The sequence below is a fragment of the Montipora capricornis genome, chromosome 2, assembly GCF_036669925.1.
Source record: "Montipora capricornis isolate CH-2021 chromosome 2, ASM3666992v2, whole genome shotgun sequence".
Taxonomy (NCBI): domain Eukaryota; kingdom Metazoa; phylum Cnidaria; class Anthozoa; order Scleractinia; family Acroporidae; genus Montipora; species Montipora capricornis.
Window position 1 is genome coordinate 35,436,589 of NC_090884.1, and position 20,328 is coordinate 35,456,916.

Below are 20,328 nucleotides of genomic sequence, written 5' to 3' on the forward strand. Positions count from 1 at the left end.
GCGCAGTCGTACTCGGCCAAAAGGAACGAGGGTAACCGTCCAGATTAGTGTGGCTACTTGCTCGTTGCGCTCGGTAAATGACCCAGGTTGAAACTAAAATTAACCTGAATTTAAATTTAACTAAAACATTACCATAAGCAATACTGATGGCGAGCAGTGTAAGCAGATGTTCATTCAGTGTTTAAGCTGAACTACGACAGATTGGGGTGTTGATTTCCCTTGCATCACGGAATTGTTGAAATAATCCATTCAAAAATTGACACCAGAGGAATTATAGCCATATGAGAGAGTTTATTGTTATATTCTAGTTAACAACATTTGCAGCTGCATTATTTTAAAGATTAAACTGACAATTCAGCGCTCATTGTTAACATTTTCTATCTCACAATAAGAACAATAAGCTTGAGAGCACTTTGATCCATCACTGCACCTACATATTCTTCCCTACAAGGCGTTATTTTCCTGAAGCTGTTACTTTGCAACTTGCCCGTTATGGTGGAAGAATGATATTACTTGCAGTATCGCCGCACTTTGCCGCTCCCGGGAATAACTTCACTCCTAAGGATCCTTTTGCAGTAAGCAGCACCTCAAGATCATCGACGCTCATTTCTGTTTGGTACAGCAACGCTTTATCCTTTTGATTGTTGCTCATAACCGCAAATGACTCTGCTTTGCCATTCCATTCACAGCAGCCAGCTGTCCACACAGCGCGCGGTGTTACAAGCTTTATTCCTTTGGAGAAGGTAGTCCTTGTAAAGGGTAACGGTATTGTGGTGTCTTGCACCGGTTTTCCTGCAGGACCGGGCTTGAGTCCGATGTCAGATGTCCCTGTTAGAAGATAAAGGGTTCCCTCTCGCGTGGAATTTCCGCAAGTGTTTTTAGCGTAGGTGCGTATTCTGGCCTCAAATGTTTGCCAGGGTCCACTGTTAGAGGCTTGGAATTGCGGTGCTGCATTAGTAAGGGTGAATGTCGCTTTCATGAATTTTTTGTCAAACGAATTTATTCCTGAGGGATTCATATGACCTCTGCTCAGTGGTTGTTTGTATTTAGTGATAGCTTCACTGTATGCAGTACCCACGGGAATACCTACGGAAACATGCGAATAAGATCTACCAAAATTGTACAATGGAAGCATAAGAGTAACGTCTAACCCATCAATGGCAATAATTTCTTACACGTCAATACTAAATAATGTTTTGTACGCCAGCATCAGTCTCCTCGCCACCCCTTCCAACCCCCCCCCCTCCCCCTCCCCCTCACCCACTTCTCCAGAAATACCAACTCAAAGATGTCAGTTCTGTTACAAGTTCTTGCCAGTCAAGCGCTTAATAGCCCAAGATGTCAAACTGAGTTTTCTAAACTCAAACTTGTGCGGTTCACTGGCAATCATGCCATGCCAGCATATCCTCGGCAACCGGAGGTGACTATTGCGCGGAGGAAGTGCGAGTAGCTACGACAAAAAAAGTTAATATACCTTGTCCTTTGGCATCTTTTGGGTTTCTCCAAGTAAAACGTTTTCTGCGGTGTGTTCCAATCGCATTTGCCTGAACGGGAGTTACTTTGTATGCAGAATAAAAAGGAATGTTTCGAGCCGGATCAAAAAGCGACACAAAATAAGGAGGAGTTGACGGAGGATCTGCCGGCAATTTTTGTTCAATGTTTGTTCCACCGCTAATTCCTGGAAGGTTCTCAGGGGGCTTGTTTCCTGCGAAAAATGACGGATGTGGAGGAGGAGACGATTTCTCAAACCATTGGTGCGTTCTGTTCCGTTTACCTTCAGATTCTTAAAAAAAAAGGTGACATCAATATAGTATTAATACATTTTGATCTCTAGAAAAGAGATTTTAAAGATTGCTTATCGCAAAAAATAATTTAACCAGGATTATAATTTCCATTAGTCATTTTAAGCAAAACAAGCCGGTGGTTAATTTGGGCAAAAATACAGAGAAATATCTGTCCCTAGAATATTCACAGCCGTTTAACTCAAGTCAGCAATATTGTGATGATAATCAGATTTTGGGTTACTCCTGTCAGATTTAAAATCAAATATTCACCACTCGAAGATAATTTGTCCATTTTTCACGCGGACCTCGTCTTCCCCGGCTACAAAAGTAGCCAACAACCGCCAACAACGCAACGACAGCGAAACAATAGGGACCTTAAGCAAGCTAGCTAGCTAAGGACGACGACAAGAAGCAAATCTATTGCGGTTCGGTTGGTGTGTAACTGATTAAGAGATCATCTGATTCCTTGTAATGGATTGGACAGCTTTTTGCCAACGAGTCGGCGGAGCGAAAACGCGAGGCTGACAAGGCGGCAGCCTTAAAGAGCCGAAGCGCGAGAACGTTGTGTATGCAGAAAAAAATTCAAGTGCTCAAGAGAAATGTGTAATGCAAAATTAGGGAACAAAGACCGCCTATCATGTGACTACAAGAACCAATGAAAGCACAAGTTCTGATATATGACGTCATGGGTAAACAGAGCCTTGCGTTCACGTTGAGATGCCGTGGAGTTTTGTGATTCCTGAGCTCGAGGGTGAGTATAAACACTTTTTTTTCCATTTCTCAGATCACTGTGTAATGTAAACTTGATCCCTATAATTTTCGGATCACTAGACTTTCCGCTAGGGAATCCGAACAGATGAAAAAATTTTAGGTGATAAAAATATGCCTATATCTACCGTTCAAATACTAAAATACGTTTAACAATGCTATGTTAAGTGGTTTTGAGCACGCTGGGTGCCCCTGATATATTCTTCCGCATTAGCCGCCATTGCAAGCTAGTTCCAGTCCAAAAAGTCTGAGAATACGAATATGGTCTATGTCGGCCAGCGTTCCATTGTCGAATGGAGCCGAATTTGTTTTTCCGTCGTTTTGTGATCTCTGATTTGTCAACAATTTAAGGTAGTTCCTTAGTATTGCATTGCACATGCTGCGCACGATTTTCGCGTCATTAGCGCGCACACACGAGCACGTGCTCGTACAAAACGTAAGAGATTTCCCTCAAACTAAGCCCAATAGTGAAATAAATGCTTCTTTTCTCGCAAACGAGCACAGTGACCCCGATTTTTTTTCAGGTATTTGCTAAGAACAGTTTAATAAAGAACATATTTGAAGAAGAAAAAAAGTTTGATAGTAGAACATGTATTTTTTTTTTGGAAAACAGTTCCGTACTGAGTGTATTTTGGCCAAGGCGAGGACTTCAAGCTAACCACGGAACTGTCCCAAAAAGTGCACTATTCCTACAACCAGGCAATAAAAAACGGTGTAAATGAAGGAATACTGCTTATGTGAATAAAAGAAGCTTTATTTTCAAAACAAAATTTTGTGTCTTTCAAGTATCCAAGACTAATTCTGTATGAAGGTGATTCGAATTTTTAACGCGCAACCAGTAAAAATACCCCGGGGGGGGGTACTCCCTTATAAGGGCTTAATGGGGACGTGCGGCCAGCCAGGGTATGTTTTTCGAGATTTTTGTCTTAAACAGGGTATCGAATTTATCATTTTTTATCTTAATCAGGGTATCGATTTATCAATTTTTGTCTTAAAGTGGGTTAAATGTCTTAAACAGGGTATCAAAAATCGGAATTCTGTCTTAAAATGGGTAGGAAAATCAGCGATATTTGTCTTAAACTGGGTCAGGGTATGAGGGGCCGCGCCGCACCTCCCCAACCAGGGATACATCGAGTACCCCCCCGGGAAAAATACCCTATTTTAAGAGCCTGCTGACGCGTAAACAAGCACGGTGACCCCATTTTTTTATTGCATTTTTTAATTGCATTTTTTTGATGTTCATATCATGAATGTTAATTATGCCAAGTTTCCAAAAAAGTTTGATAGTAGAACAATTTCAAGGGAATTACCTTAATCTAATTTTCAAAACAAAATAATGTTGTCTGTAAAGTACACAATTAAGCAATCAATTTGACATATAATTCATGGCTGTATCTTGCAAAATAAAATTCTACAAGTGAAACAACTTTCATGTGTCATTCAAGAGAGTTCTTGAATTTGATTCGCCACGACGTTTCACACTGACTGACACTAAAAACACTTTGGCGATTTTGTTCATGGCATTGGTCTTATCCAACTTAATTATTGTATATTCTTGATAAAATTATGGCCGTTCAAAAATTACAGCAGTACCTTCAATGTTATTGGAAGACATGTTGACATTTACATTGCTGTTCCAGACACAAAGTGTGCAAATGGTTTTACTTAAATGTCTCTTGTTATTTGTTATTGTTAACTTACATAAGTTCAGTTGCAGTACTTTGAAATAAGAAATTACAAATACTGTTGCGTTTCAAAAATGGTACCCTGATACAAACTTGCAAACTATGTATTATATTGACTGTCCCGATGAGTCGTTGGCACTTAGCGATAGCTACTACTAGTTACATATCATCAAATTCTTTACGGCTTCCGAACTGATTAACCATCCATGGTAGGCTGCTGGCTTAGAAAAACAGTTTCTGAAACGGAACGCGTGACTAAGCCCTAAGAACATCTTCGTGAGAGGCTACTATAACATAAGCCTATATAACCTTACAAAAGGGTAGACGAGGTATATAAAACGAGCAGTTTTAAGTTTAAGTTAGAGACAATCGTGGATAGTTTGGACGAAAAGATCCTAATGCGTTCCTTTAGAGCTGTTGACTTCATCTATTGAGGCTTAATCTCCCGGATGTATCCAGAATCCGGAGATGCCATAAACCATTGTCATAGATATGTTTAGTTGACCAAATGATATGGATTTAACCTAAATTTACCGATAATAGCTATGAGTATATCATAACGATTATTGACAAGTGATCTTTTAAACATTGTCCTTAATTGCAGATTTGATAAATCTCAGACTGAATTCAATGTGCACTGGTTATTGTAAATAGCTCGGTTAAGGTGCTCTTCCTCAGAATTTACTTTGTAATTTTCTCAAGGGTGTTTCAGCTTTCTCACATCAAGTAAAACTCACCCGAATTCTGACCGGATGGTGCAGCCGGACTCACTAAAACTGCGATAATCAAGAAAGGCCACACGTTAATCATGAACATTTTTCCAGCTTAGAGAATCACTTTTACTTGTGAAGACAGACGTCTGATGATAAGGTGACAACATTACGAGCATTGGTCACATGTTTGTAATTTGATTTAGGCAAGAGTATCGTGTTCGCTTTCAAGTTTTCATTGTTTTTAATTTTAGATTCTTCGTGCACAGCAAGTGAGGCAACCAAGAAGCGCCCGCGTAAAAAGGAAAATATGTAAATTAATTTGTAAATCGGCAGATATTGTGTAGGGGAAAGCAATCTCGATTTGCTCAACAGAGCGCGCAAAGTGGTTTCGGTATTGCTTAACAGGGCGCGCAAAGTGGTATCGGCATTGCTCACCGAGTTCACGAGGTGTGCTGGGTAACTTGAGGCGACAGGGGCGACAGACTCGGCCACAAACTGCCAGACGCAACCTCAGAAAGCAAAAGCAAAGTCCCAGAATCAACATTTTCAAACAATCTTCGATCATTTTTACAACAGTTATTCACAGATAATAATTATTACCGATCCGAATATAATAAGCTACTTTTGTTTCTATCTTATGGTATTTCAAGGTACAGTGAAAAGAACCACATGGATCAAAAAGATGCATATGACGACGAAAGATGACGACAAAATGTTGCCTTCTAGTCATTGAATGTTCCTGTTCCTATATTACTATCATATTTTCGAGAAATTTTCCAAAATTATGTAAATTGCTTTTCAATTGATAGCGTATCAATAAACTTGGATAGAAATAAATGCTGTTTATTGTTGCCCATCCTTTCCTTGCATCTTTCACTTTCATTTACCTACCTAATTACATGTAAAATAATATGAATGTGCAGCACATATTAATTGGAAAATACCAAAACTGCCATCGGTATTATCTTACGCGGGGGCAGATGTAATGAAAACCATTACTAGTTAAGGAATTAAAATTAAAGGGTTCGTTGATGAACCCCGGGGGGGGACTCCCATATGAAACAGACGGGGATGCTCGTCAGAAATTTTGAATTTAACCCCTAAAGGAGACCAATCTAGGCGTGGCTTAAGCAAATTTTGACCCCTAAAAGAGACCGTTTAAAAACACAAAAATACGACACGCAATGAGTTTTAATGATAAAAAGGCATAATCATCGAATGCTTTTATCTAAAAAGGAAATTTTTATTAGGAAATTTGACTTCTGTTTCTCTTCGCGTAATTCTGTGTTACTTCGCAGAACCCTAAACGAGACCTTGGTGGCATAAAATATTGGCGCTTTGCCCGGAACACCCTAAGCGAGACCAAAATCCAAAATTTACACCCCTAAGCGAGACGACGAGCATCCCCGTCTGTTTCATATGGGAGTCCCCCCCCCCCACCCGGGTGATGAACATCTTCTAATAATAGTGTAACGTTGTTATGGCTGTTTAAAAGGACAGGTCCAGTCCCCGCGCGGACAGAAATGCACGTTGTTGTGAAGGGAATTCGTGAAGCAAACCGTGTTAAGAGTAAACATTTAATAAAAGAGTTGTTGTTACAATATAGTCATCTCTGATTTTTATATCCAGACTGTCAGGTTTAACCTAAAAAAGGAAAACCAGGCAAGTGGGAGAAAGGTAAACCAGGAGATGAAGTGTGGGGTAGAGAGAAGAAAGAAAGAATATCATCAATTACGACAGAATTAACCAAGGAAACAAATATTGCTTTCAAATTACAATTACACTCGTGATGGTAGTAGACGGAAAGGGTTGCTGCTGAGCATAAACCTAGCTTTTCTTTCTCTTTATATAATTTTTCCCGATGACTAGCAATAACAGATGTGAAATAAGCTTTAAGACAACTTTACACCTCAACGTTTGCCGTTTTGCGTCAACGAAACTCTTTGCCTATCCTTTATCAATTAGACAGTGTATTAAGGTACTTACAGTCGCCGCAAGTCTTTCGGCAGGACACAAATACAAATAAAATACGAATATGCACTACACGATGAAGACTTGTCCGTGCAGCCTGTGAATGTAACGTGGCAAACACTGACTGAATTAAATGTGTGATGATGCAAAGAGGTAGCAGCAAAAATACTCATCTGAAACTCGGAGTAGAAAAACACTCTACTTTTCCACCTGAAACTACTAGACGGTACTCCATGTCATGGTGCGCACTCGAGTTGATCTGTTGTAGGAGTCAAGTTAGAGGCAATAATCATTAATAAATAGAAAAATCTCTTTATTTTTATTTTTAATTATGGAACTTTTTAACTTTTTAATGCTTCCAAATGTTCACCTGCAGGCTTCATTATACTGATCGACAACCCGCGTGACGGTAGCCCTTTTTCTATATGTAAAGAAACCTATTATTGGGATTATGTTAGTTGTGGACGTCAAACTTCCCCGCCAAAATCATCGGCTAAACTGAAGAGCTTGGTTTGGATGCAGGAGAAAAACAGGGCTTTGGTTGGTTGGTATGCAATGTACTTCCTCTCCACCCTCCGGAGCACTCCGACACACCAAACCTTCAAATCAAATTGTTCCCATGAACCATAGCACAATTTGTCGCACGTTGATTGCGCATCTCAGTGGAATCGTATGTACAACGGTCAGGGTGCTTTCGTAAAAACTGGTCTATAAGCTTTCTGGATGTATCAGGAAGATCTGCATGTCATGTGACCTGGGCAAATGTGAATACCTTACAAATTTCCGCTTACTTCATCTCTTCGTGATAAATTTATAACTGAAAGACATTGCTAAAAAAATACAACTGAACAAATCCCTATAAATTGATCAGTATAATTTAATTGCAAATTTTCTCCGAGCTTCCGTTTTGCGAAATTTTATAACGGGTTCCCTCACAGACTTGTTTGTTTGTTTGTTATTTATTTGTTTGAGCAGGTTGAGGTTTTGGCAGCTATTCAGCTGATGTGGACCTGCTATACCCACCAACTCATATACACACAGAGGACAGCCACAACACCGGGAACTTTATCCCCTACTCTTCTCGAATAGTGTGTGGGTTCTTTAACGTCCCACATGGAACTAATGAACATGGAAGTTATTTGTGAGACGGAACCTCCGGCTTATCGTCCTTATCGCTTTGCCTACCCTTCAATATTGCGGCCCCGTTTAAGTTGTGAGGACTAAGTTTGTATTAGCCAGAGAGTTTTATGGCACCGACCTTTCCACTATACTAACTTGATATCATTAAAACGAAGTAACTCGGTATGAGGCATTAGCTACTGCTCGACAGAAGAAACGTGAGACGATTTCATTGCCAATTTTTCTTGTATATCAGTTTTACAATAAATAATCAACCAGGCCCCATTTTGTTCAAAGGGCGGATATCGACGGATAACTTATCCAGTGGATAAGTCACTATCCAGAGCGGTATAACATTAACTTCACGTTTAAACGTTGGTCAAGATGATTATCTTACTCAGCTTTTAACTAGATGTGCTTAGAGTGTACCAGAAGGAAGCATGGAACTTGCAACTCTTTCCCATGGAACAAAGCTGGAAAATTTAGGACACCAATTTTATGCCCAAATATGGACAAAAATAAGATCGAACCTGCACGTGCGGGAAATGCGCGAGCACTTTACACCCAAATAAGGAAAATTTTAAACTGAAAAAAAAAAACTCAGCTCTCCCCCCAGCTACGCTTCAACGTCATGCGAATCTGACTATTCACAGTTTCGGGCCAACTTCCGGAATCAACTTCTCCCATCATTCTTTGAGCACCAGAGTTTTTGCCTGAGTAGCCGCGCCACTCTTATGGTCAATACACCGAATGTCACTGAAAGAAATCGATTGTGCAAGCATTGAGCATCGTTTGAATGTTCAGCATTTGTCCCTTTGACATGGATCAAGACTCTTGACCAGTTGAGAAGCATAAAGTAGGCTATTCGCCTCCTTTTCGCCATGTTATCAGCCTTCAAGAAGTGGGCAAAGGGCGGAAATGAAAACTCAAAGCTCAGTACTCCAATGGGTGTCCGAGCCATGGGCCAGGCATTACAAAGAAAGTTTGCTCGTGGCATTCAGTACAATTGTAAGTTATTTAAAGAATTTTAGTACAGTATAATCTTCGATATACATCTTTTGGTCGATTGAGCCAATTACGGATGAATTTGTCATTTTGTATTTTACGTGGAGTGGCCGACAAAACATTCTTAAAATCGTGTTAAGTCTAAGCTTGGCCAGGGTCTAGAGTGGCGCAAATTCTGCCGAAATTCAGTTGTAACGTTAAACTTAAAGCTTATTTACACTTAATTTTTTTTTTGTCAATTGGAGCCGAGATATTTGACACAGACAATTCATTGAACATTTGTGTCTGATGAAGTTTACAAGTGTCATTATCATACATGTATACTGTAAATTGTACTGAAATGAAATCAGAGAACATTGTATTTATCTTAATTGCGTTGCCTCTCGAACGCTTGATCGAAAGGGTTTTTTTGTCCACTGCTTTCCCAGTAGTGTAAAAAAATCGAACCAAAAATAAAACCGATAAGAATTTCCTGTGATTTCTTTTAAGCCAAATCTATGATATTGAAATTGTTTTACTGTACCATGAAATCCGTCAGTTTAGTTTTCCTTCATTTATGGCTATTTCAAGGACATAGTATACGGTAGGAAAATCATGCTTTATTAATTTTAGGTTGTTGTTTATTGTGGATTTGTATTGAAAAACTAATAAAAATTATGATTCAAACACCATGTAAAATCTGTTTCTATTTATTTATGTTGCACCTTAAAATTGTATGCAAAGTTATTATCAATGCATCTCCTTCCTTTTTGGTTGCAGTGAAAATAGTAATTAAAGGGGATAGAAACACTGGAAAATCGTGTCTCTTTCAGAGACTCCAAGGAAAACCTTTCAGTGAACAGTATATTCCAACCAATGAGATTCAGGTAATCGTGACAGAATTTCCTAATACTGGTACATTTTAGAGGCATTGTGCCTAAAAGGAATTTGAAGAGATTCAAGCTGGGTCAAATTCATGTAATTACAGGACAGATATTGTGCAATTATAACCCCTGTTGGTGTCAATATTTGTCCTCTGATTATTTCTGTCAAAAAGAAACAAAGCCAGCATGAAAAAATGAACTTTTTAGCTTTATTACAGTTTTATTATTTTACATGGAAAAAAAACAAGCTTGTTTTGTAGAGCCTAGTGGTAGCGACATTAAAAAGCTGGTGTCAAATGCTGTTTTTTGGGTAATATGGAAATTAATGGGCGGTTGATGAAATAAATAAACCCCTTTCTGGTTTGCTGGTTGGCTGATAATGTCCTTGATTGAGAGAATTGTTCTCAAAATTTCGCATTTGCCCTAGAAGCTTCAATTATGAGCCAAACATTTTGTCAGCCATGTAGCTGTCTATGAGTTATATCCTGTTGAAGGTGAATGAATGAATAATAAACATGTATTTTAACTTCTGCAGTTCAATTGTATGTCTTTTGAACATTAATTTTCATAATAATTTTCATGTATATCATTCATTGGTTCACCTTTTACATGATTAGGCAGTCATATACCTCAAACTCGCAAGTTACCAGCTCTTAGTTGGCTTGTTAGCTTCATTGGTAGAGCATTACAGTGCAGTCGCACAGTCATGGGTTCAAGCCCAGTTCAAGCTTGGATGTTTTTCCAGGCTCTCTTCGCACCTGAGTGCTAAGTTATTGTTAACTCCAATGATCTTTGCAAGTAACTCTCTGCAGTTCAAATGTTTGAACATTTCATATAATTACTCTATTTATAATGGTAATAGGACTAAGTGGAGTCCAATTCTGTCTGTAATTGTGGGAGTGATTAACAAAATCGTGGTCGTCTGATCTGTTTAATCACAAGTATGATTAAAGACCGAATTGGACAACATGAAGTCCTGTTACCAATTAATCGTAACCATTACAATTTCCACGAAAACAAATGCATTCCTTTTTCATTTTGGAAAATCCCCAGTCTGGTAGGTTAGGTGGTTGTTGCTATGGTTATTATAATAAATTCTGTGATTGGTGGATTAAGCTCAGTGCACTTAATGTGATTGGCTGATGTAACTGTCTGATTACAGGTGTCCGATTACAGCCAACTATCCGGTTTCTCTGTTCGATTACAACCCCACACAATAATTAGTGAAAACTAATTTAAAAGTTTTCAAACCTAAGATTAAAATTCATTTTGATAATGACAGTAGTCAGTTCCTACACTCAAATCAGCTGCCAACGTTTAATGAAACCCTTGAGTAGGTGACCAAAATTACATTTTCTGAACTTTGCTACTTGAGTTGTGAAATCAGCGGTGGAAATAAACTGAGCTATATTGAACTTCCATTGATATTGTTCAGTATTAATTTTTGTTTGTGAAATGAACTAGAAGCCTACTGGTACATTAATAATAGTAATAATGATAATAATAATGATGATGATGATGATAATAATAGTAATAATGATAATAATAATGATGATGATGATGATAATAATAGTAATAATAATAATAATAATTATTATTATTATTATTATTATTATTATTATAACATAGCATCTGACAGGATGCAGCGATGCGGATCCGCATAATTCCCTAAAATTCGCATCCTCCGCATAATTACGATATTTTCCGCATAAAACCGAAGAAATGCCTGATATTAGTGATAAAGCAGCTGCTTACCATCCTCACAAACACAAAAGCCAAAGAGATTGACTACTTTGAAACGCTTATTTTCCTGAACATTGAAGAAAACACGCCATTTCGTTCGCAAGATGAAAGTTCGTAAGCAGTTTCTGCGCATTTTTCGGCAATGAGCCTGGACTCTAGTTAAACCGTTTTCATAACATACCTTAGGGTCAACTTTTTAAAAAAGATGCTACAAGGTATGAAAATTTAGCCGCAAGTTATAGTAGCAAATTAAATTAATTGATCATTTGTAAAAGTAGGGAGAATCGGAGAACCGTACAAAACAACCGCTGAAAATGGTGAATGATTGAGGGAATGGATCGTGGTTCAACCCCATAAATTTTGCTCCATATCTCCAAATTGAAACAAAATTCATGACGAGAAACAAAACATTTTTTTATCGCTTTATTTGTTTTAGCAAAAATTTCGGCGAAATCCCGATTACTAACCCTTTTATTTTAACGGTGAAAGCTGGTCGCAAATTGGCGATATCGCAAAGGGAAAAAAATCAGTCGTAAATGCGACTGTATTGGTCACAATTTCGAGACCTAATTTACCATAAGCATGTAAATACATTGGACGGGCCTAATTATGAGTTCTATAAAATGTTTAAATTTCCGCATAATCCGGTGTAATTTCCGCATAATCAACGCATGTTTACGCATAATATGGCCAAAATGTTCCGCATAATCTTTAATTTTTTCCACATCCTATCAGAAGCCCTGAAACACTTTTATGTATGATGAAATTTTAATTAAAAGTATGTCTTGATTCCTCTTTTCATCAGGTTGCAAGTATTCACTGGAATTACAAAAGTAAGTTGATCCCAAAAGGGAGATAATCTGGCTCTAATAACTGGTTAAATACTAGTAACCCTTGTCCTTGTTTTTGTGGTTCTCCCAAGTTCTGTATAAAACCTTTGCAAGTTTTGATCAAACTGCCCAACGTTCATTCAGAAAGACAATAATTACACTGTAGGTTGGGTTTTTTGGTTGAGCAACTACATGCACATTGTATATTCCAGGAATAATTTGAAGTCTTAATTCTATTCCATTTACCATTTATTAGAGGCGGCAGTGTGGCTACATGTATGTGTATGTGGTCAAGGTGGTATGACCACAAGTTTGGATTGATTTGGATGGTCTCTACACTGTTTTATTGGCACTGAAAAGCCACTGATGGAAGCAGACAATGAAGTAATTAATTTCATTAGATGTTCATAGGTTGCATCATTATTGTTTTAGGGTCACGTTCCATTGTTCTCTTTTTCTCTCTATTTTGTTTGCAACGAGTGTTGTGGTGTCTTGAACATGCTACAGATCAACCTTTATGTGAGCTGTCATTTATAACAATGTAAACAAAAATTCCTCTTCTTAGTTGTTGTTCCACTTTCAAAATTGAAATTGGAGGCTTACAAAATATTGAATACCAGCCTTGTGACTATCGATTTTTTTTTGTTTCTCTTGTACCTACCACAGCTACAGACGATGTGGTGAAAGTTGAGGTGTGGGATGTTGTGGACAAGGGTGAGACAACAAAGCGCATGCAGATTTAAGTTCATTGTAATTACTACAAGACAGTGCATTATTCGCAGAAAGCAGCCATGCATGTGGTACAAATAAAACTTTTTTTGGGTATGCTTGACCCGGTTTGACTGTGCAACTGAGGACTGGACCCATGCAGACATTTGACTCTTTCAGTCTTTGTAGTACTGTATGTGTGAGGTATGTAATTGAAACCTTGTTAAATGGCCTATGTAGCTTCCACGTGTCTCGAGTAACTCTGTGGAAGAATAGCTTGAAGGCCATGAGTTGGACTCCTGTGAAAAGCAATGTTATTTTTCTTAGTTTTTTCATTTCACTACAGTTTTTTTCAATACTAATACAATTTGACAGACTTTGCATGTTCTTTATTTACCAGGTAAAAGTAAGAAGTCATCTTCAAGTGGCCTTAAATTGGAGACTGACGAAAGAGAGGTAGAAGTAAATTGTTGTTGTTGTTTACAATCATTTTCAAAGTCTCAAAATGGCTAAGAAACTTGCACAGAGGGACATGACATCTGTTTTGTTAAGTTTGACTAAATGTAGAAATGTCATAACAATATCACAAGTTTTACCCTTGTGCAAACCTTTGATTGTACTTCTTTGATTTCAATCTGGACCACCACAGCTCAATTTCTCTTTGAGTACACAGGTTTTATTATTACTGACTTTGAGTTATAATCTCATATTAATCAAATGCAACTATGGATGTTTAAGCTGTAATGTGCGTGATGATGGATGAAAGGACAACTGAAAAATCAGAGTCGTAGGCTGTAAGGACTTTGACTCTTCTTGGACTTGCAGGACTCTGGCCTTATGACTCTGGCCTATGACTTTGGTTTTCTAGTTGCTCTTTCACCTATGGCCAAGCAGCTAGTTTCCCATCCTTTCTACAAACTCCTTACACTTTGAAGATCCATAGTTGAATTTGAAAATTTGTTGATGCATGACTTTGTAGAACCTGCTGACCAGTGGGATACATTGCCCATTCAGGACCTGCAATAGGCATTTGACCTAAATGTAGCCCTCCAGGAGTTCTATGGTTGCTTCGGGGGTCATGGCTTTGAACCCTGCTAAGGACTCTGATTTTTCAGTTTTCGTTTTGCCTGTCGATTAGCAACAAGTTTCTCACATTGGTCGGTTATGCAGGAGGCATGCTGCTGTTCAAATATTGGATTTAAAACTTCCAACCCTAAAATGAACAGAGAAAAGAAATAACATTCATCTTCAATCGAGTACAGCTGTTAGTCATAGTTTTCATGACTGTGGATTGGCACTTGATAAAAAAAGATGAACGAGTGTGATTGTGCAGTGCACTGACAAAGTCAGCTACATGTACAGATGGAAGGCCACACCTCTTTGTTATTCTTTATGTGATACAACAATAATAATTAGTTACGCGTGTTAAATCATTGGGGGTTATGAGGGCTACTTTAGCATACATTTTTCAATTCTGTAACTTGTCTTCTCCACTGCTAATTCTGAAAACTTCTTTCTTTTATGCTGATGCTGATACTGAGGTCCGATCTCACCCATAGATCCCTTGCTTGTAAAGCGCATTTGAATCTGTCAATAGAAAATGCGCTATACATAAATTCATTACCATTACCATTACCATAGCGATCAACCAGTGGTACTTTTCTATTGACACTAGAGGCTGAAGTCTCTGAGGTTTATCTATGCATCCTGTTTCATTCTGCTTAAAATATTCTATGGTGGCCAGATGGTTAGGGCCTTGAACTCCAGGTCTATTAACCTTGGGTAGCTTTGCCACTATTGGCTCAATGTGCAAAACGTTGATGTACATGTATATACCAAGTCACTAGCAAGCTTTGTATGTCTGACTCGAAAATCACTCACGAACTTACGCATTGCAGTTCCTTACTGCGTTTTGTCATTCAATTCTGCGGAATTCATCTTCAAGCACCAACGGCCAAACCGCGTTTTGGCTTCCATCAATCAAACTTCCGTCGCCAACCACAGATGGCGACATCAATTGATGAGTGACTAACCCACCAATCAGCATCTTTGGTTCCCACAGTACATTCGCATATTCAAACTGGACGCTGATGGAAAGTGATGGAATCTGTACGAATCTTTTTACTGAAGAATTTCGTAAAACATATCATAATGGTGTTTGAGCTGTGAACTGAACAAAACTCGAATTCACTTTCCGAAGGCAGAGTCGTTCTTCCCGGCTATGTTCGGAAATTTGAACGCGGTTTGGCGCATAGCGCTTAAAGGTAATATTGCGAAAAGGCCACAACGTGTGCTTGAAGGTGAGATTCCACAGAATTATGAAAATCTCAGTAAGGCCTTAAAAAGGGAACTTTAAGTTAGAGTTGAGGTTTGTGAGTGTTGTTATGGAACATGCACAATAAGCTTAAAGGTCTGTAGTGTGCTATGGGCGCATGCTCAGATTGTGAATCATATTCCAATCCAGTGGGAGCCGGATTTGGATCCCCCGGTCCAGGGGCCGGCTTCTCGAAAGTCCTGACAACTTTTCGGGCCTTCTAACCGCTTATTTTGGAGAACCGATCTTTTAACGTGTTTTCAAGGTAACAAAAAGAAAAAGTGTAACGACTTAAATCCTCCCCGTTGCTGAGATACAAAGGGAATTGTGACTAGCAGATTTGCACCAGGAGGGGGGGAGGGGGGCAAATTCGCTAGGATACCGGTGGTAATCTCGCCTTACACTGTCTCTGCACCCGGTCCAGTTCCTTGCCTTCAGGTGAGTACCCCTCCCCTCTCTCATCAGGCGTGCATTAACATCTTTTATGGTTTTTTATCAATTAAACCAACTGAAGTTTTATTGTGTACAGAGCGAAAAAGATGAAAGTGTTTTAGATGCCGAATTTGTTGATGTGTATAAAGGGGCTCACGGTGTGTTGTTGGTCATGGACATCACAAAACCTTGGTAAGTGTTAAATGAAGAGAAAACGCTTCGTAGAGTAGTGGTAGTAGTAGTAGTAGTAGTAGTAGTAGTAGTAGTAGTAGTAGTAGTAGTAGTAGTAGTAGTAGTAGTAGTAGTAGTAGTAGTAGTAGTAGTAGTAGTAGTAGTAGTAGTAGTAGTAGTAGTAGTAGTAGTAGTAGTAGTAGTAGTAGTAGTAGTAGTAGTAGTAGTAGTAGTAGTAGTGGTAGTAGTGGTAGTAGTGGTAGTAGTGGTAGTAGTGGTAGTAGTGGTAGTAGTGGTAGTAGTGGTAGTAGTGGTAGTAGTGGTAGTAGTGGTAGTAGTGGTAGTAGTGGTAGTAGTGGTAGTAGTAGTAGTAGTAGTAGTAGTAGTAGTAGTAGTAGTAGTAGTAGTAGTAGTAGTAGTAGTAGTAGTAGTAGTAGTAGTAGTAGTAGTAGTAGTAGTAGTAGTAGTAGTAGTAGTAGTAGTAGTAGTAGTAGTAGTAGTAGTAGTAGTAGTAGTAGTAGTAGTAGTAGTAGTAGTAGTAGTAGTAGTAGTAGTAGTAGTAGTAGTAGTAGTAGTAGTAGTAGTAGTAGTAGTAGTAGTAGTAGTAGTAGTAGTAGTAGTAGTAGTAGTAGTAGTAGTAGTAGTAGTAGTAGTAGTAGTAGTAGTAGTAGTAGTAGTAGTAGTAGTGGTAGTAGTGGTAGTAGTGGTAGTAGTGGTAGTAGTGGTAGTAGTGGTAGTAGTGGTAGTAGTGGTAGTAGTGGTAGTAGTGGTAGTAGTGGTAGTAGTGGTAGTAGTAGTAGTAGTAGTAGTAGTAGTAGTAGTAGTAGTAGTAGTAGTAGTAGTAGTAGTAGTAGTAGTAGTAGTAGTAGTAGTAGTAGTAGTAGTAGTAGTAGTAGTAGTAGTAGTAGTAGTAGTAGTAGTAGTAGTAGTAGTAGTAGTAGTAGTAGTAGTAGTAGTAGTAGTAGTAGTAGTAGTAGTAGTAGTAGTAGTAGTAGTAGTAGTAGTAGTAGTAGTAGTAGTAGTAGTAGTAGTAGTAGTAGTAGTAGTAGTAGTAGTAGTAGTAGTAGTAGTAGTAGTAGTAGTAGTAGTAGTAGTAGTAGTAGTAGTAGTAGTAGTAGTAGTAGTAGTAGTAGTAGTAGTAGTAGTAGTAGTAGTAGTAGTAGTAGTAGTAGTGGTAGTAGTGGTAGTAGTGGTAGTAGTGGTAGTAGTGGTAGTAGTGGTAGTAGTGGTAGTAGTGGTAGTAGTGGTAGTAGTGGTAGTAGTGGTAGTAGTGGTAGTAGTGGTAGTAGTGGTAGTAGTGGTAGTAGTGGTAGTAGTGGTAGTAGTGGTAGTAGTGGTAGTAGTAGTAGTAGTAGTAGTAGTAGTAGTAGTAGTAGTAGTAGTAGTAGTAGTAGTAGTAGTAGTAGTAGTAGTAGTAGTAGTAGTAGTAGTAGTAGTAGTAGTAGTAGTAGTAGTAGTAGTAGTAGTAGTAGTAGTAGTAGTAGTAGTGGTAGTAGTGGTAGTAGTGGTAGTAGTGGTAGTAGTGGTAGTAGTGGTAGTAGTGGTAGTAGTGGTAGTAGTGGTAGTAGTGGTAGTAGTGGTAGTAGTGGTAGTAGTGGTAGTAGTAGTAGTAGTAGTAGTAGTAGTAGTAGTAGTAGTAGTAGTAGTAGTAGTAGTAGTAGTAGTAGTAGTAGTAGTAGTAGTAGTAGTAGTAGTAGTAGTAGTAGTAGTAGTAGTAGTAGTAGTAGTAGTAGTAGTAGTAGTAGTAGTAGTAGTAGTAGTAGTAGTAGTAGTAGTAGTAGTAGTAGTAGTAGTAGTAGTAGTAGTAGTAGTAGTAGTAGTAGTAGTAGTAGTAGTAGTAGTGGTAGTAGTGGTAGTAGTGGTAGTAGTGGTAGTAGTGGTAGTAGTGGTAGTAGTGGTAGTAGTGGTAGTAGTGGTAGTAGTGGTAGTAGTGGTAGTAGTGGTAGTAGTGGTAGTAGTGGTAGTAGTGGTAGTAGTGGTAGTAGTGGTAGTAGTGGTAGTAGTGGTAGTAGTGGTAGTAGTGGTAGTAGTGGTAGTAGTGGTAGTAGTGGTAGTAGTGGTAGTAGTGGTAGTAGGTAGTAGTAGTAGTAGTAGTAGTAGTAGTAGTAGTAGTAGTAGTAGTAGTAGTAGTAGTAGTAGTAGTAGTAGTAGTAGTAGTAGTAGTAGTAGTAGTAGTAGTAGTAGTAGTAGTAGTAGTAGTAGTAGTAGTAGTAGTAGTAGTAGTAGTAGTAGTAGTAGTAGTAGTAGTAGTAGTAGTAGTAGTAGTAGTAGTAGTAGTAGTAGTAGTAGTAGTAGTAGTAGTAGTAGTAGTAGTAGTAGTAGTAGTAGTAGTAGTAGTAGTAGTAGTAGTAGTAGTAGTAGTAGTAGTAGTAGTAGTAGTAGTAGTAGTAGTAGTAATAATAATAATAATAATCACTCATTTCAAGGCTCAAGATTATTTAGCCGAGCGCGAGTGCTGTACTAATTGGGATACTACAAATCAGCTGTAATCAGAACAAATCAAATCATTTAATGTTGGTTTTTGAGGAGAGTACCCAGAGAAAAACCTCTCCGGGCAGAGTAGAGAACCAACAAACTCAACCCACATATGGCATCGAATCCGTGAATCGATTGGTGAAAAGCGAGTGCTCACAACACTGCGCCAGCCCTGTTCCCCGAAAATCGTGGGTTGATTTTTCGGGGATATGTTGCAGCGACATGTCCCATGTAGTTCAATTTGTTGAACTTCATGGGACATGTTGCAGGGACAAAATCACCCCCCAAATCGTTGTTGAACAATTATAAAAGTATCACTTCACACGAATGGACATGTCATTGCAACATATCCCTGAAACATGTACCCCCAACATTTTCATGTGTGTGCGCATGTTATGATTTTGTCCCCGCTACACCTCCCTGCTACATGTCGCCTCAGTGTGCACTACACAAGATTTTCGTCGCCTTAACATGTCCCTGCAACATGACCCTTCGTGTCTGCCCACCTTTATGCTTTTATTAATAAGTTTAATCTACCATACAATCGGCTTGATCTCCTCCAGTGTAGGCGAATCGACTTCTGTGTTGGCGAAACGACCGGTTTCAATACTCTCAAACAATATTCTCTCTCGGTTTTCACATGATGTCACGGCCGCCATGTTGGAGCCCCTAAACAAAGATAAAATTTATTCTTTTTCGAAGTTGTAGTAGTTCAGAAGATATCACTTATTTTGCAGGACGTTTAAGTACGTTGAGAGGGAGCTTGGCAAGGTTCCACCACACTTGCCTGTCTTGGTTCTGGTAAGTCATGATAATTAACAATTATTATTGGACGAGGTTGAGCGAGCAGCAGCTGAGGCAAATAACTGATCTGCGAGACACTGACAAATCATGATATTCTGCGATAACCGAGTTCAATGATTATTTTATCATTCGATGACCGAGTTAACTTGGCTCTCGGCCAATGAAAAGGAAGGGAAAAAATCCATCAAATGATAATTTTAAATGCTTGATTTCCTCTCAGTATGATTTCAAATTTGAGTCGCACTGATCGATAGATAGTCTTGCCTCATGGTTAACTCAAACTTATATGTCACAAGCACCATTTGTGTTTTTTGAATTTTTTTTTTTTTATCGGCGTCCTCACCATATGCATACAATGTTGACCTGTCATTGTGCACTATTAGATCATTCTTTTTAAACTTAAACTTGTTATTTACCTTCTTATGTAGTGTAGCTAAAATGTCAAACAGTAATGTTAACATTAATGATGATGATGATGATGATGATGTTGTTGTTGTTGACGTCGACGACGATAAAAACACAAAGTTCAGAAACGTTACAGCATACCTCAAAGTCACCGAACTTTGAAAACCTCGGGCAAGTAGACCTTTTTGCAGATGACGGCGGCCATTTTGATTTCAATTGTTTCGAAAGACATGGGACCCTCAGGGGGAAGATTAATACATTTGTATATATTTGCCCCTTGGGCATCCCATTATAGCTATTTGAAACAATAGAAATCAAAATGGCCGCCGTGTCTGCAAAAAGGTCTATTGATGGTCTGCACCTCACATCACAGCGGCCATGTTGGTGTTCAGAACAATGCAGTAAAATGTCTTTTGGGAAGTTGACTCGAGTCTCATCACGTGGATGCAAACCAAGAAAATGTTTTTCAACAATGAGCAAACCCTGTCAGGAGGCAACGATTAAACGTTTTTCAAAGAGAAGTGGAGTTGAAACCGAG

General features: G+C 38.7%; 2 protein-coding genes and 1 long non-coding RNA gene across 6 annotated transcripts in view; 2 read left to right on the plus strand and 1 right to left on the minus strand.

Moving 5' to 3' along the window:
• Positions 1 to 271: 271 nt before the first annotated feature.
• On the minus strand, positions 272 to 5,125 carry LOC138019943 (uncharacterized). 2 transcript variants are annotated; one of them, XR_011126272.1, is made up of 4 exons: positions 4,975 to 5,124; positions 1,475 to 1,783; positions 413 to 1,086; positions 272 to 377 (listed from the first exon to the last, which is right to left on the minus strand). XR_011126272.1 is itself a non-coding variant. In XM_068866918.1 (3 exons), the coding sequence occupies exons 1-3, from the start codon at positions 5,051 to 5,053 to the stop codon at positions 491 to 493; spliced, it is 984 nt and encodes a 327-aa protein (XP_068723019.1). In that variant the 5' UTR covers positions 5,054 to 5,125; the 3' UTR covers positions 272 to 490. The 2 variants fall into 2 exon arrangements, 1 of the variants encoding a protein (XP_068723019.1); XM_068866918.1 differs by having other exon boundaries at positions 272 to 1,086; positions 4,975 to 5,125.
• LOC138019953 (uncharacterized) lies at positions 2,504 to 5,758 on the plus strand. Its single transcript, XR_011126275.1, has 4 exons — positions 2,504 to 2,535; positions 4,940 to 5,107; positions 5,202 to 5,271; positions 5,601 to 5,758. It is a non-coding gene; the product is annotated as an uncharacterized lncRNA (long non-coding RNA).
• Positions 5,759 to 8,755: 2,997 nt separating this feature from the next.
• Positions 8,756 to 20,328, plus strand: part of LOC138019960 (rab-like protein 6) — a 24,048-nt gene continuing 12,475 nt past the window's right edge. For 2 of the 3 annotated variants that reach the window (XM_068866940.1, XM_068866947.1), the window contains exons 1-7: positions 8,756 to 9,048; positions 9,805 to 9,911; positions 12,457 to 12,484; positions 13,148 to 13,195; positions 13,590 to 13,645; positions 16,033 to 16,127; positions 19,319 to 19,382. In XM_068866940.1, coding sequence (XP_068723041.1) covers positions 8,922 to 9,048; positions 9,805 to 9,911; positions 12,457 to 12,484; positions 13,148 to 13,195; positions 13,590 to 13,645; positions 16,033 to 16,127; positions 19,319 to 19,382 — 525 coding nt within the window. In that variant the 5' untranslated portion in view covers positions 8,756 to 8,921. Of the gene's footprint in view, positions 9,049 to 9,804; positions 9,940 to 12,456; positions 12,485 to 13,147; positions 13,196 to 13,589; positions 13,646 to 16,032; positions 16,128 to 19,318; positions 19,383 to 20,328 lie in introns of all 3 variants that reach the window. The other variant, XM_068866955.1, reaches the window with a different exon arrangement.

Bases quoted from the DNA above. Each gene is read 5' to 3' on its own strand.
- LOC138019943 (XM_068866918.1), bottom strand. From the start codon at position 5,053: ATGTTCATGATTAACGTGTGGCCTTTCTTGATTATCGCAGTTTTAGTG. The intron at 1,784-4,974 runs GTGAGTTTTACT...TTTTTTTTTAAG, and splicing joins ACCATCCGGTCAGAATTCGG to AATCTGAAGGTAAACGGAAC. The intron at 1,087-1,474 runs GTATATTAACTT...ATGTTTCCGTAG, and splicing joins AAAAGATGCCAAAGGACAAG to GTATTCCCGTGGGTACTGCA.